Here is a 16,378-nt window from a genome sequence, read left to right on the forward strand (position 1 = left end):
TGTATTTATTTTTAATTATAAGGCAACACCTCCTCCCTTTTTTTCCTTGCGTATCCTTCCTGAGCAAGCTGTAACCTTCTATACCAATATTCCAGTCATGTGCGTTATCCCATCAAGTTTCTGTGACACCAACTACATCATAACAATTGTATGACATACAATACTTTTGTAACAATTATGTTAAAAACTTTGTGTGGGTTTCACCTCAGGGCGAAATTTGGAAAATATCTTCTTCTCAGATCTATACTGTGCTTTTCTGTTGCATTTTCTGCAAGTTTTTACATTATTAGTGGAAGATCTATGTATCGAGCAAGTGCAGAATGTGATAATGTTAGCAATGTGCTTTACAAACACCACTTAACTAGCAAATCTACAGTAGCACACTCAACACAATATTCATACAAACTTCTTCCCAGTCTTGCTGTGTAGAACTGCACTTCTGATACATCTGACCTTTAACTGTTCTTAGACAGACTGCCCACGGTCTGAGTAAAAAGAACCCTTTTTGATAGTTATTAATGGAAATGTCAGTATTTATAGATATGAATCAAAGTGACAATGTTGGGACTATTAATATGCATTTCACGGTTCAGTCAATTTGTGATTGACTGTAGCAAAGACTAAACATTGAAGCCGTGCACCATTGAGGAATGCAAACGCTGCAAAGAACATGGGATGCATTCTCATGAAGGACCGGTTTAAACAAATTTCTGCTTGGCAACAAACAACTTGTTTTCAATTTATTTGGACCCTCACCTGTGGTTCAAAGAGACATTGTGGGCTGCAAACAACTTTCTAAAATTGGTAATTATTTTGTATTCTTGTGCTTCAGGTATCTAGTTTATCTGTATTATGTAATATGCACAACAGCAAGCTCTGTGCCTGTAATTCATAACAACTAATCTCCTATGGGGAAGGCAATACAGTGCTAAGGGTATGTGTCTACCCTGCAGCTGGGGGAGAGATATATGTTAGCTCTCAGGCTATCATGCCAAAAATAGCTTGGGTAGCTGGAGGTTGCACAGGCAGATGCTTAGACTAGTCAAACAAGTACCCAAGTGTCCAGAAGGGTTTGTTCTCAGCTGGCATCTCTGCTCCACTCGAGCTACAGCGCTATTTTTAGTGTGCTGGCTTAAGCAGAGCTAGCATGCATCTGCCTACCCAACATGAGAAGCCCACTCCTGGGGACAGTGTAGAGGTACCATAAGAAGAAAAGAACTGGTTGCATTTTGGTTACCATGTTAAATTTTAAAAAACAAAATAAAAATTGATGTTACAACCATGTGATTTTTTTGTTGCTCTTTTAACTATCCTCAAAAAAATAAAAGTTCTCAACTTACCCCACCTACTTTCTCAAAATGAGAAGCTTCTCGTTTGAAATCAGTGAGTGATCCATTAAAATACCAGGTGAAGCTAATGTCTAGCAGTGGATCGTGCTGAACTTGGCATGGCAAGATGACACTCTCTCCAACAGTAACATCCATATTTGAAGGTGCCAGAATTATCCTTGTTGGCTCTACCGAAAGCAGAAATAGAAATTTTAGCCATCTCAGCAAATACCCCACCTTTCTGGGTTACAGAGTTTCTTTAAACATTCATATTCTATAAAGACGAACATGACCAGTAGCAGTCACTTTCATTTAGTCAAATTCTACATTGTAAATATTATTGATTGAATTTTATCCCTGAAGTTTTGTGAGAGCTTATTAACCTCAATAGAGTTCTCTGTGGCTCAGAGTAGAATGTGACCTGCTGTGTAGTTGCTAGTGCTCAACAAATTGCAACACATTTACAAAAGGACAGATCTACAGAAAATGTAAGGCGGCTAATAATTAAAGGAAAATCTCTTCTTCTCTGATCTACACTGTGCTTTTCTGTTGCATTTTCTGCATGTTTTTGCATTAGTAGTGGAAGATCTATGTATTGAGCACGTGCAGAAAGTGATAATTTTAGCAATTAATATCTGTCATAGTGCTTTACAAACATCAGTTAACTTTCAAATCAGATTGGAACTGAAAGTAAAGTATATCCATTTACAGATAGCCAAACTGAGAAAAGCATGGTTTAACGTTTTGCCCTACATTATACAGAGAGTCAGTGCGTAAGGCAGAAGTAGAACCCAGATGACCTTACTACATGTTTCCTGCTCTAGGGAATATTTTACAATATAGATAAACAGTTTCCCCTCTGTATTTAAAAAAGAGATTCAGAACGGATCTCCTTTATGTAGCTATTTTTAAATATACAACTCTTCATACCTTTTACCTCCAATCACACACAATAAGCCTACTAGAGACCAAACTTTGAACTCCTATGCTTTTTGTAGATTCTGCTTGCTGGATGTATTGCAGTTCAGAGCCATTTGAAATAATCGTATGAAAACAAACACACACACAAACATACCTGTCACTATTAAGCTTGTTGTGCCACTAGCTGTTCCAAACTGATTCTCTGCCAGACAGGTGTAAATTCCAGCATCAAGTTTAGTCACGTTCGCTAGTCTTAGGCCTCCATCTTTTAATAACGTTACTCTAAAAATGATGGAGAGATGGAAAATGCATCATAAGTTTGCAGAAGAAAGTTCACCTTATAGCATTGCAAAGTGGATCAATCTCCAAACCAATGTTTTAAAATTTAACCCAGTGATGAGATGCAGCAGAGGAATCTGGCCCTGTGGGCGTTTGCATGATATAGAAATTCATGAACAAGTCTGTTCTCCTGGAGAAAATTCCAGAACCTTGCCCACTGTGAAAATTGATTCCAGAGCCTGGGAGAAGCAGGTTTCCTGTTCTCTGCATAAACAGTTACTCCTTAGTCTTCCACCACAAAGTGGGCATTTTCTGCTGAGTGACTGTTTAGTTGTTAATCAGGGGCCTGCAAAAGAAGGTAAGATATCTGCAAGGGGGAGTGCAGCTCTAAGACTGCAGGAATAGTCACTGAGCTCTCCTGCTGCTCTTTGGCTTGAAGAGGAGGCCTGCATGTCAGCTGTGAGGGAAAGATCTGAATGCACCACTTGGTTGCTTCAGCTGCACAATGGAAACAAACATATTCCTTAGAAGATGTTTATTTCAGTGGACTGCACCATTATTAATAATGTACATGGAATTTAGTTAGCCTGTGAATAACAAATGTAATAAACAATGTATTGTTTTCTAGGCAACACAGACATTCATGTTTCAGGGTAATATTTGCTATTGAGTGAATAAATGTAGCACTTCCATCTTACAACTCATGTGTGCTATGATTGTAAACCAACAACCATCAGTGATCATAGACTACAGTGTCATAGCCGCATTCTATACAACTGTTGAGCTGCTCTTTAAAGTGGAACAATTGCCCAATAAACTGTTAAAACCATATACAGCAGCTGCATGTGTATCAGGAACGTTCTTCTTTTAGATTAGATGAAAGGAGAGAGTGTTTTAATATACTGCGATGCAAACAATTAAACTCACAGTTTATCCACTCATACAATAAATAACGAGGCAGCTTTGGATTACAAGTGACAGTGCATTGTAAACTTGAGTATACACACAGAACTCAAAGACAGATGTTCAGGGTAAAGAATAAGAAACGTGCTTATGATTAATGCATGGTAGTTTAAAAGGCAAGTGTGATGATAATAATGCATAAGGAAACACACGCCTGCAAAAATTAGAGCTTAAATTTATCATTTTAACATGCTCTTGTAGTAACATGAAGAATGTCAAAATGTATCTGAGGAGATAAAATATTCAAATTCATTTCTAACACCAACAAGCTGACACGCAGCCCCAATACAAGTTTTGTCATTTGGCTTTAACTCAGGGTCTGTTCTGAGTTTTAAACAAGATTATTTACCTATTTGGACAGGAGCTCCTTTATTGCTATGACAGATGATCTCCCTCCACCCCTGCACGATCAGCCATACTGCATGTGTGGTGTTCACTGGCCAGTATAATACACCTGCTGACTAGGACCTGATATGGTTAATGTACCAACACTCAAAGCATAGTCAAGGTACCCTTCCACTGTGGCTAATGTCACACAGTATACGTCTAGACTACAAGCCTCTTTCGAAAGCGATTGTCTAGACATCTACAAGATTTTCGAAAAAGCAATCTGCTTTTTTGAAAGAGAGCACCCAGGCAATATGAACACTCCCTTTTGAAAAAGCCCTGACTGAATTCATGAATGCCTTTTTTCGAAAGAGCTCTTGGCATTCTTCCTCATAAAATGAGGTTTACCGCTGTCAAAAAAATGCCATGTTTTTTTGATTTCTAAAGAATGTGACAGCAGTCTAGACGCAGGTGAAGATTTTTAGAAAAAAGGCTACTTTTTTCGGAAAAACTGTGTAGTCTAGACATAGCCTTTGAGGGCTCTGGAAAGAGGTACAGTAATTCTTCATTTAACACGGTAGTTGCGTTTCAGAAAATGATTGTGCTAAGCGAAAACGTGCTATGCAGGGTCAATTTTTCCATTGAAAATAATGGAAAAGGTGGGGGGTTACATTTCAGGTGGTGGTGTCCAAGTCAATTTTCTGTTGGTGCTGAGTCGTCAGCGCCAACATTAGATTATGTAGATGGAACAGGGCTATCTTGTTCATCAGCTGATGTTGTTTTAGGTTGAACACAAAAAAAACTTTTGATAGAGAGCTGCTTTTTGTTTTTCATTGTAAAGTTGCTGGTAGCAAGATATGGTGCTTTCTAAGCTTTTCACTACTTTTGAGCTCCGTTCACAATCAGGATCATTCTCATCAAAAATGTTTATTGCATCACTTATAAGCTTAAAAGCTTCAGCCATAACTTTTATTGATAATGTCCGAATAATTGGCTCAGCATGTTCAGGCTCATTTTCCAGCTGCTGCTCATCCATGCAGCTTCAACTCGTCGATAGACAACTCCTTCCCATGAGAATCAAGCAACTCATGCACATCAGTAGCATCCACCTCCACTAATCCTGCTTCATGGGCTAGGGCTACAATCTGCTTTTTAGCTTCAGCTATTTCAGTGTCGAACTCCCTGAACTCGTGAACACATGCAGGCCATATACGGCGCTAAACTGCGTTAAGGCAACTTGACAAAACTTCTGCCCAAGCCTCTGCTATAATATCTATAGCATCTTTAACGTTACATTTTCTCCAGAACTCCTTGATTGTAGGCTTATTCTCACCACCTATCTCCCTTATAAGCCTAGCAAACATATGGACTCTGATCAAGAGGTTGAATTAATGAGGTTGTATTGGGGGGTAAAAATAACACTTGAATGTTTTCTGACAGATCAGTAAGGCAAGGAGGATGCCCTGGTGCATTATCGAGAAGTAGTAAAATTTTGAAAGCAAGATTTTCTTGCAAACAGTAGTCTTTCAACTCAGTAGTTAGGTGATTGCAGAAGTAGTCTGTGAAGATACTTGAAGTTACCCATGCTTTCGCATTAGATCTCCAAACAACAGGCAGATGACTGTTTGAATACCCAACTAAAGCTCTAGGGTTGGCGGAACGGTAAACTACTACCGGTTTAAGCTTGCAATCCCCGTTGGCATCACAGTCATATGATGACTGAATTCCTTTTGCAGCCTGAAAACCAGGTGCATAAGCCTCATCACGAGAGATATACGTGCATGCTGGCATCCGCTTCCAGTAGAGTCCTGTTTCATCCAGGACACCATTTAGACAAATAGCCACCTTCCTTTATAATAGTTTCAAATATCGCTGGGAATGATTCAGCAGCCTCCATGTCAGCAGCAACAGCCTCTCCAGTTATTTTTATATTATGTAAGTTTGAACGCTTTTTAAAGCATTCGAACAAACCATGACTTGCATTAAATGGCTTGGCATCAGTTTCATTCAGTTCTATTTTAACAGCATCATATAAAGCTTTGTCTTTTTCCTGAATAACAGCCAAATTCACTGTTTGGCATCTTTCATTGTGTTTGGTCTTCAATCCACATAGAAAATCGCCTCTGCATATTTTACATTAGGTTAGATCATGTACGAACAACCTTCTTCACACTTATTGGTGTTGCATTTTTGCAACTTTCCTTAATTTTCTCAGTTTGGGCACGGATCGCGCGCACACCAGACTCATGCATATTCAAAGCGTGGGAGATATCACAATTGCGTTCACCTTTTTCAATTCGCTTAATCACTTCAAGTTTGTCTTCTAATGTAAACGATTTTCTATGCTTCTTGCTTGCAGAAACAGATGTATCACTTTCCTTACTCTTTCCACTCATAAGGGATACAGTAATACACAGCAAGATACAGTATCTAGCAACACAAGTCGCCGCGGTTTGTTAACACAAGATCAACACGTGAGTGAGCGGAGGAGCGCTGTGACCACATATACAGTATTCATCTGCTCATGCGTACAGTATTACCGCTGCTTTTACAACTTATACCGCCGCAGAAAATAGTCCGCCCCTTGATTTTTTTCATGTTATTTCAGGGACAGCTGTGTTATTCAAAAAATGTTCCCTAAAAAAACTGTGCTATTGCGAAAACGTGTTAAGTGGACATGTGTTAAACGAGTAATTACTCTCTATATATGCATTTATCCAGCCATAGGATATATTATGACGACACTGGTCAACCACAGTAGACACCTGGCATCTTTGGAGGGGCGGGGGAGAGAGGAAGGAACTGAAGGATCACCGCTACCCCTATTTCGTAGGGCTGTGTCTGTTGCTGACAGAACTAGTTAAAAATATTTTTAATTTCCCTTTCTCCTCCCACTCCTGGGGAAAGAGGGATTTTAGCAAAATTGATATTTTCATGGAAAAATGTCATTTTTTGTTGAAAAATTTCAAAATGCCCATTGAAAACTTAAAATAAAACAGACTAGTATTTTATGGCAACTGAAACCATATTTGGTTTGGATCCAATTTTTGCTTTGGGTTTTTCAGCATTTAATCCCTCACTCTCCCCTCCCCCCCAAAAAAACACTACAAAGAAAAATAACAATAAAAACTAAAAATGAATATTTAATTAATTTTGTTTTGTGGAAGACAAAAAAAATTCCTAATCAGCTTTAGTGTTCACTTTACTGTGAGAAAACATTATTATCCTATTTCATGCTTGCATACTGGGTGCTGCAAGAGCAGTATTCCAGAGAAACTTGTAAGATCTGAGCTAATATAAATACTGCATCAACCAATCCAAAAATATTCACATACAACATGGAAAATTGATGGCTGAGGTGCTTTAATTCATACATTTGGTTTAGTTTCCCTTTATACAACTGCTGTCCCTATTTACATAAGCCAAACCTCTTGTCTCCAAACCCTCCTCACTATAACACCAATTAGGGGATTTAGAATGCCATGATAAACACAATGAAGTGCTCCAGTATGCAAATTACATTTTCATCTTATTTACAAATCTCTTGCATTTAACTTATTACACAATCCTTTACAGAGCCAATAAACAGCATTCAAAATACTAGCAGACACACAGATGTTGTCTAAAACTAAATTAAGATGAGAGAAAGTGTCAACAAAACTGGAAAGAAAATAATTTGTTAGAAGATATACAAAAGGGCACCTAATGAGATGATGTCAAGGAAAAGGAGAAAGAATATTTTAAACAAATATATATAGATTCGGATTTTCAAGATTTGCCAGCATTATCTGGCAAAAAGAACATTGCAAATATATCTAGAGTCTTGAAATTGCTTAGTGCTTGACTACTGGGGTGTGCGGATTGGGATCACAGATGCCGACTTTTACTTTTACCTAGGGGTGCTTCTCTGCTGCTCTGCCGCTTTCCAAGGCTTGGCCTTCATTCTGCCTCTTCTCATCCCCTACTCTGCCCCCTCTCCCTTTGGCCCCTGACTGCCAGGTGCTCTCTGCCAGAGCCAACGATCAGCTAACTGGGGATGCCACTAAACAGCTGTGGGAGGCAGCTGCTGAGCACCCACTATTTTTCCCATGGTGCCTGCAGAGTTTTTATAGATATAAGCACCTCAAGAGAAAGTATTAGAATGTCAACAGTCATGGTTAGAAGCAATATATTGAACTGTTGGACTCTACAACAATCTGTGTCTTCTACAATAGGGGTTTTGCATCGGTGTAGCTACACTGACGTAATTATCCCAGTGCAAAAAAATCCAGTGCTGACAAGACCTTAGATCAAGCAAAAGAGAAAATTGAATCAGGCTGTAAAAAATGTCTATTGTTTAATTAAAACAAATGACATTTAGAGTGCTTTGAGCTATTTGCAAGTCGAGCTTGTCTGAAATAATGAAGGAACATGCTTATTAAAACTGGATATATTTAAGAATCACATTATTTTTCAGAATTAAACAAAACAAATCAATTCCTGAAAAACTGTATTGTCAAAATAAAATCTTTATTGGTAAATTAAAAACTGAGCTCTTTACTTTTTCAATTACTAAGGCAGCAAATACAGCTTAGCTGATAAAGACCATGAAGTATCTAACTTCCACCACCACCTCTCTGTAATTTTAGACTATCTAAATTTTTATATATAAAGAGTCAGAAATCTACACTTTCTAACAAAGCAAATGTTTTTCCAGCAGGCTGGCTTTCAAGAAGTGACCTAGATTTCTACTTATAAGCTAATGAGACTGCTTTCTAGTGTTTCGCATATGTATAGTATACATCAGTTCAGCACAATAGAGAAAGGCTCAATCCTCATTTTCAGACTCTCAATTCCACTTTCAAATACCTGCGCATGCACTTTTGGGACTGTTACCCCTTACTAAAACTCTGTGGGAGTTTTTGGTTTGCCAGCTCGCAGTATCTGAAGGGGAAGAGTTCATGAGACTGATTGACCCCAGAGACAATGGAAAGCAGCCAACACTCCAGCTCAGCCTGATTGACAGGTTGGACAGGCCAGTGAGGAAGGGGAGAGGCCAGGCCCCGTCCTCCCTGTGAGCTGGGATTGTTCTGGCACTCTCTCTGAACAAACAAGCTGTGTGCAGAAGAGGTCCTGCAAAGACAGAGAGCTGAAATAGGAGGACAAGTTGTGTGAAGAAGTGCTGCAAAAACAGGGAGCTGAGAGACTAGCAAAGCAAGCTGTGTGCTGAGGGGCAGTTTTTGCAGCAGCTGAGCCAGACACACACAGCTCAAGGAGCGCAGACCCTGTGTTGAGCAGCAGACTGGCAGTGCTCAGAGAGCCAAAAGAAACAGAGAAGCAACGCAAGAAGCTAGAGACAGGCCAAGCAGCACCCTGCAGCTGGATGTGGTGAGCAGCTGGGAACTGCAAAGTGTGGGGAGAGGCTCTAGACTGGGAGAGGGGTCTGGCCACTTAGAGGTTGAGGCTGTGTGGGCACTGCCAGAGCAAGTGTGTCCAGCCTGCAGCCCCCTGCAGCACATCCAAGGCCTCTAAGGAAGAGACTGTGGACTGTCCTTACACTCTGCAGGCTGCTGTTTTGATGTCCCTGTGCTACAGAGCAGGGCTGTGTGTTCTCATTTAACCATTCTCATTTTTTTCTTATTCTTTTCTCTTTAATCAGTTGTTGTTTAATAAATTGTATTTGCTTTGAACCTTATGAAGTGATCACTGGGCCAAGAAGGCCTGCAGTGTAAAGAGAGCACCTCGGAATGGGGACACCCTAACTCCTGCCCCTAGTGACTACAAGGTCAGGGATTAAGCCACAGGAAACCTGGGCCCAGCCTTGTTGGGGTTTCAAGGGCTCTGCTACTCAGAAGAGTGGAGGGGGAGCCCTCAGGATCAGGGAGCCGTGGGGTAAAGGAAGTGGCAGCGGGGACTCACATCCTTAGGCTGGTTCATTTCACCGGGGTGTATAGAAGCCAGGAAAGTTCCCCACAATAGCAGGATCATTCCCCCGCTTACAAATTAGCCAGTCCATTTTGCAAACAAACAGGAAAGAGTGCAGTAAAAATGGCACACTTGTACATACATGTGCAGTTTGCACAGTCACAAATGGAGGGTAATTTGAGATCTCATGATAATCAAGCACCCTGGGTGTAGAATATTAGTGATTTTTTTTTAACAAAAACAACAATGACCGCTCTTTCTGCCTCCATAGATATAGAGAAATGGCTCTTTGATGTGAATGTCTCTTCCAAGTATTATGGAAGGAAGGAAAAAATGCACTGATGATGGATGCTAGCCTATGCCCTTTATTAGGCAATCGGAGGCATAGCTTTGTATGGGAAAATATGGTATTAATTCAGGAGATAAGATGGTAAAGTGGCAACATAGGACTTAGCACACTGGATTAGTCCACATGGTCTGACTGTGTCTTCAGAAACTTCAGCAAAAGATATAAGAAACCACGATAGACCTATCCCCAACAATAGCTGTCATCTTGATCTCCAATAGTTAAAGACAGGCTTAAGCCTTAAAGCATGAAATTAAATGTCCCTTCCAAATCTCATTATGATAATGTTCAATCTTTGTGTGCAATCTATTTTTAAATCTTGCTACGTTCTTAAATTCAACAACTTGTCTCCCAGAGGCATAGAGTGGCTACTGCAGAGCAGTGTTCCCTGTGAGCCAAACACTCGGTTAGCCACCCAGGAGAGATTCACGTGTCTCTTAGCTAAGTAGCAGAATACCCACAAGCTGCCCACAGCCGGCAGCCTGTGTTTCTATTGATGCTGCACTTTCCTTGTTGCAAATAAAATTTATTCCACTCATGGATAGAAAAAGTTAGAGGGAACATTACAGAGAAGACTTTACAGCTGCGCAGCCGCAGAGTTATAGCTGTGCCACTATAAGGTGCATAGTGTACACATAGTGAAGTATGTTCTCCAGATAAGTCTAAGGAATGGCTAAAACAGTTTCTTAGGGACTGATGTCTCAGTGAGGTTAAATAAAGCACATGGGCCATTACTGGTTAAGTGGCTATTCTTTGGCAGGAAAGGGAGCAGGGCAAAATTATACATTTTAGCACAGAAACAGCATGGAGTTCCCTTTGCGAAGCAAGGCAATAGATAATCTGTGCGAAAGGATAGGAGGGATGACTATAAAAAGAAAGGGGGAGACACTTCAAGACACCTCCCTTTCTCTTCCTGCCCATACCATTCTCTGAATCTGAAATGAAAAGGAAAGCAGACACTGGAATTGGGAGGAGGGGTCTTGAGCTAAGGCATTTGGTCAGTGAGACCCGGTCTACACAAAAGACCTATGTCGGTTTGACCATGTTGCTAAGGAATGAGAACAATCCACACCCCTTCCCCTCCCCCCATGTGTACAGTGCTATGTTGATGGTAGAGCTTCTCATGTTGACAGCTATCACCTGTCAGAAATGTGCATTAATGACAGCAATGGGAAAAGCTTCCCCATCAGCACAGGAGTGCCTTCACTTAAGCACACCAATGGCACAGCTGAATCAGACCTTAGGAGGAAATAAAGAGATCGTAAAGTCACTCCTCCACCCTAGAACCAGTGAAGCTTGCTCAAGGAATCTTGCTGATAATATAAAACTAAGCCAAAACTTTATATTGTAGCCATTAAATGCAAGTTCAATTTGATTTCATTACTTCCCTGAGACTGCTGAAAGCATGCGTTGAGAAAACTTTGTTTTGATTCTAATATTCAAAGTTAGTCACCAATAAGCATTTTATCTTGATTTTTCTTGTAACCATTTCTGACTTTTATGCCTTATTACTTGCATTCACTTAAAATCTATCTCTGTGCAGTTCATAAACTTTTTTTTATTAATTTAGCTGTTCCAATATGTTTAAGTTGAAGTGTCTGAATAACTATTTAAAACAAGATGTTGCATTTTGTAATTCCATTAAATGAATAACAGACTTAATATAGTTGTATAATATAGTTGCTAAACCCAGGTTGTGAGTTCAATCCTGGAGGGGGCCATTTAGGGATCTGGGGCAAATGTGTCAGGGATTGTACTTGGTTGGTCCTGCCATGAGGGCAGGGCACTGGACTCGATGATCTCTCAAGGTTCCTTCCAGTTCTTTTATATCTGTGTATTGCCCAGGGAAGGGCCAGACAGCACACATGACATATTTCCAGAGGAAGACCTTGGACTAGAGGTGTATTGGAGTCACTTCACAGCATAACAGATGCTGGCAAGGGCCCAGTTGTGGCTGGCTGGCTGCAACACATGAGGTTATTGCTTTGAGTGACTTACATGCTGAATAGTAATAGAAATGTAGCTGTGTTAGTCTGGTCTAGCTGAAACAGGTCTATGTAGCACTTTAAAGACTAACAAGATGGTTTATTAGGTGATGAGCTTCCGGGGGCCATCACGAAAGCTCATCACCTAATAAACCATCTTGTTAGTCTTTAAAATGCTACATAGTCCTGTTTTTTGTTACATGCTGAAGGCTGTTTGTGAGCAGCCCAGGCTGTCGGCAACAGCAACAGGACACGGAAGGGCATCACGAGTAACAGGACAGGGGTGATACAGTTACTCATTAGTCTGGATTGTGCCCTAGTAAGTCACACATGGTATACATTTAAAATTCCAATAAAATAACAATTAGCCCCACCCAAAATGGACAATGCAAGAAATACCAGCTTGCCACCTGCTCCTCAAGACACCTTGCATAGTTCAGTGTCTTTTATAAAGATCAGGTGGCTAATCAGGCATGAGAATTTCACTACAGCATATAAGAATTCAACACGTAGGGTCTGACCAGGGTTATGGCAGCACAATCCCATTTCTAAACTGTGTTGATTCATTCACCTGAGGATTCCCTCTGCGTAATCCCTGGGTAGCATGAAGTTCTTACAGCAGCTCTCATGACAGTACTTCCAGTTCCCGGCACTGAGGGCATGCCTGGCACAAAGCAGCCAGGGCTCGGACATTTCTAGTTGTTGAAATTATCCCTTGAGGCCAAGGGCAGCCACCAGGCTGCTCAAAAGTAAATCATGCCCAGGATTAAGTTGATGGGCATTCTTTTGGGTCTGGTCTACGCTAAAGGGAAAAGTGGACTTAAGATACACAACTCCAGCCATGTTAATTATATAGCTGGAGTCAATGCATCTTAAATTGAGTTTCACTCCGTCCACACAGAAGGAGGCCAACAGAATCACACACTCCCATCGGCTTCCCTTAGACCTTATAAGGAGCAGAACTACTGGCACCAACGGGAGCGCCCTCTCAGTTCAAATTAGTGGGTCTTCACTAGACCCACTAAATCGAACACTAGACGATCGAACCTCCAGAGAGTTGATCTCTGTAGCGTAGACAAGCCCTTATTGACCTTAGCACCAGTTGAGCCAGACCTGAGGAGGAAATAAAGAGATCTTAAAGCCACTTTTATGTCCACCCTCCTCTCCTCTAGGACCAGTTCAGCTTGCTCAGGGAATCTGGCCAATACTATAAAACTAAACAAATACTGTAACCATTAAATTTGATCTGATTATTCACTAGAACATCCCACCTGAATCTAAGTGATATTAAAGCCCTAACCCCACCTCAGCATTTGCTATTGGGGACCCTATATCTGTTCAGAATCCCAGGCAGGACTGTAGCACAAAATCAGGACCCAGTAATGACACAGTAAATATGCACAAGCTTGTTATGCTTCAGATCACAATGTTTTCTTACTAAAATAACAGCAACAAAGCTAAATCCTGCCTGCTTTTTTGTATTTATCAGATTATTCAGCATAAAAGCAACAAAATTAGGCCCCTATTGATATGATAATAAGCACAAACGTATCACTTTCCTAGTACTCAACACTTCAATACAAAAGATCAGTAGGAAACTAGGCCAACACGGGTGTTTTATATATCAGTCAAATTATAGCTAAATTGTACCAGATTACTCAACAAGAAAGTTAGCATAATTACATCCATATTGATGTACTGGTAAGTAAAGGCAAATACATTGACTTCTAGAGTGTTTCAAACCACAGACGAAGCTTAAATAAAAGTTCATTCAAATTCTAGTCCAGATGAATCCAGTTACTAATCCACATCAGACTCGTTCAACTTTTTATCAACAACTATCTTATTTCCCTTAATTTGACATGACTTCCCCACAATTGAAAGACAAATTTTAGCCGGGAAAATTAAATGCATCAGCCAGCTCCAGTAAAGGGAAAACCCACAACACAAAGCTTTTTTATTGCAGTGTTTTTTAAACCTTTTCTTCTAGTCTGGAAGAGCCTAGAAATATCTGAAGAGAAGATAGATTTGTTTATTGTTATAATTCTGCTCTTTTTTCTCCTCAAAATATTAACCCTTTCCTGATGAAGAGATAAATCAATAAACAGTGGAGTCAGAGGCTTAGAATGAGCTAGTAGTACTGATACTAGAGTGAGCCTATGAATATGGAGACCCAAGACCTGGACACAGTATTCCAATTGTGGTGATATTTGTGCAAACACCTCTGAAATGTAATCTCCTAATTCTTACTCAGTATTCCTGATAATATATATCAAAGGATCACATTAAACCTTTTAGCCACAACATTGCACTGAGAGCTCAGGTTCAGTGGATTATTCACCCTGATCACAAGCCCCTTACAGAATCTCACTTTCCAGAGACTTAAGTTGTTAATTTAAGAGAGAGACAGTAAAATCAATCGATTTCTCTTTGATTCTGATTGACTGCATCACTTTAGAGGGCAGAATTTTTTGTAGCCATTTATTGGCTGCAGGTGCTAACATTCCAAATGGCTATTTTTCATTTTTAAAGTTCAACAATTCATGATACTTTCCAGAACAACAGGATTTCTGGAGGGTGCAGTGGTGTGCTGGATGGGTGGAAAACAAGAGTGTAAACCTGGAGTAAGTTGCATGAGTTTCCAACAGCTGAGAAGAAGCCTTTCAACTGGGGATGAATCAACAACACGAAACAAAGATAGTTTCTTATTTCCATGCATCTCCATCAGCATTATGCTATGTCTATTTTACTCTGTAAGACAGGTGGGTTAAAATAATTTTCCAGTAATATGCTCTTATACCTAGGTTCAGACAGATATTAAGGCTTTGTGATGCTGAGTGTCAAAAGGCATTCAGAAAAATCACAGAGACTCGATGCAATTCACAAAATCTCTGTTAAGCAGTCAGACTCCCTATACAATACAGGGGAAAGGAGGAGGTGGGAGAGAGGCTCCTTAGACTGCAATTGACAAAAGCCAGCACACTAAGCAAGGAGCCATCTAACCCAGACAATGGGAGATGCTAAGGAGAGGAGTGCATGCTTGGCCCATCTCCTCTCGAAGATGGATGCTTAATTCCAAGCTGTGTAGGCACCTACCTCAGTTAGCAATTCTCATTTGCGAACCTCCTTTGGGGTTAGACACCCAATGCCTTTACAAGAAGGTGTGGGGAAGGATAGGGAAGGACCTCCCTCAGGTTGATATTCAATGCTGATAAATGCAAGGTAATGCATAGGTATAAAATAATGGGGACTAAATTAGCTGTTGCCACTCAAAAGAGAGATCTTGGCATCACTGTGGATAGTTCTCTGGAAATATCCACTCAATGTGCTACAACAGTCAAAAAAGCAAACCATATTGGGAATTATTTAAAAAGGAATAGAGAATAAAAGAGAATATCTCATTGCTGCTATATAAATTCCTGGTATGCCCATATCTTGAATACTGCATGCAGATGTGGTCATTTCATCTAAAAAAAAAAAAAGCATTAGAAAAAGTTCAGGAAAGGGCAACAAAATGATTAGGGTTATGGAACGGTTGCTTGGAAAAGAGACAACTAAGGGAAAAGATAAGATAGGAATCTACAAAATCATGACTGGTGTGAAAAGAGCAAATAAAGAAAAGTTATTTTCTGCTTTCCATAACATACACCAGTGTTCTGGACACCTGGAATAGAGGAGGGCCTAGTTGAAGTCCTCCCTCCATTTGAGGGGAAGAAGGGATTTCAACAAGGATGAGCTATTTCTTAGAGGAGTGCTCTAACCACTGGGCAATGAAAATTCTGATGTGGACTTCCCTTCATCTCTGCTATTGAAGAAGTCCCACAGTAGACAAGCAATTAAAGAGTTATGAAAGTGGGGAGGTTGGATCTGGGGTCTCTCACATCCTGGGGGCATGCTGTAACCATGAGGCTGTGAAGTCACTCTCTTCTTTACGCTGTCTTTCTCTGGTGAACATACTGGACACCTGGAGTGAGGTAGCACTGCACATGCCCAGAAACAGAAGCATAGGCTCTGAGGGAGCATATTACCACCAAAAATTGGGTGCCCAGGTGAGTTTAGAGACCTATAAGCATGGGTGGTGGGTATCGTAAGCAGGGGAAGGCACTACCTTCCCAACGGCATCACCTAGCCCCATCCATGCTCCACCGGAGTCCCCCAGACCCATTCCTTCAGCCTGCTGAAGCTGGGGTAGACAAGTTGGGTGCTGTGCTTCTTGTCCTCCCTGCGCTATGGCCCTTCTGGCCATACAGTGGAGGGGCTGTGCCATGCCTGCTGGCCCGCTCTGGAGAGTTGGGACAGGCTGCCGCCACACCATCTGCCGGCTC

General features: G+C 40.7%; 1 protein-coding gene across 2 annotated transcripts in view; it reads right to left on the reverse strand.

Moving 5' to 3' along the window:
- Positions 1–16,378, reverse strand: part of CNTN3 (contactin 3) — a 274,591-nt gene that overhangs the window by 37,141 nt on the left and 221,072 nt on the right. For both annotated transcript variants that reach the window (XM_075938655.1, XM_006113828.4), the window contains exons 10-11: positions 2,404–2,531; positions 1,341–1,516 (exon numbers count right to left, since the gene is read on the reverse strand). In XM_075938655.1, the coding sequence (XP_075794770.1) occupies positions 1,341–1,516; positions 2,404–2,531 (304 nt within the window). The remainder of the gene's footprint in view (positions 1–1,340; positions 1,517–2,403; positions 2,532–16,378) is intronic.

Source organism: Pelodiscus sinensis, chromosome 11 (assembly GCF_049634645.1).
Source record: "Pelodiscus sinensis isolate JC-2024 chromosome 11, ASM4963464v1, whole genome shotgun sequence".
In the NCBI taxonomy this organism is placed as follows: domain Eukaryota; kingdom Metazoa; phylum Chordata; order Testudines; family Trionychidae; genus Pelodiscus; species Pelodiscus sinensis.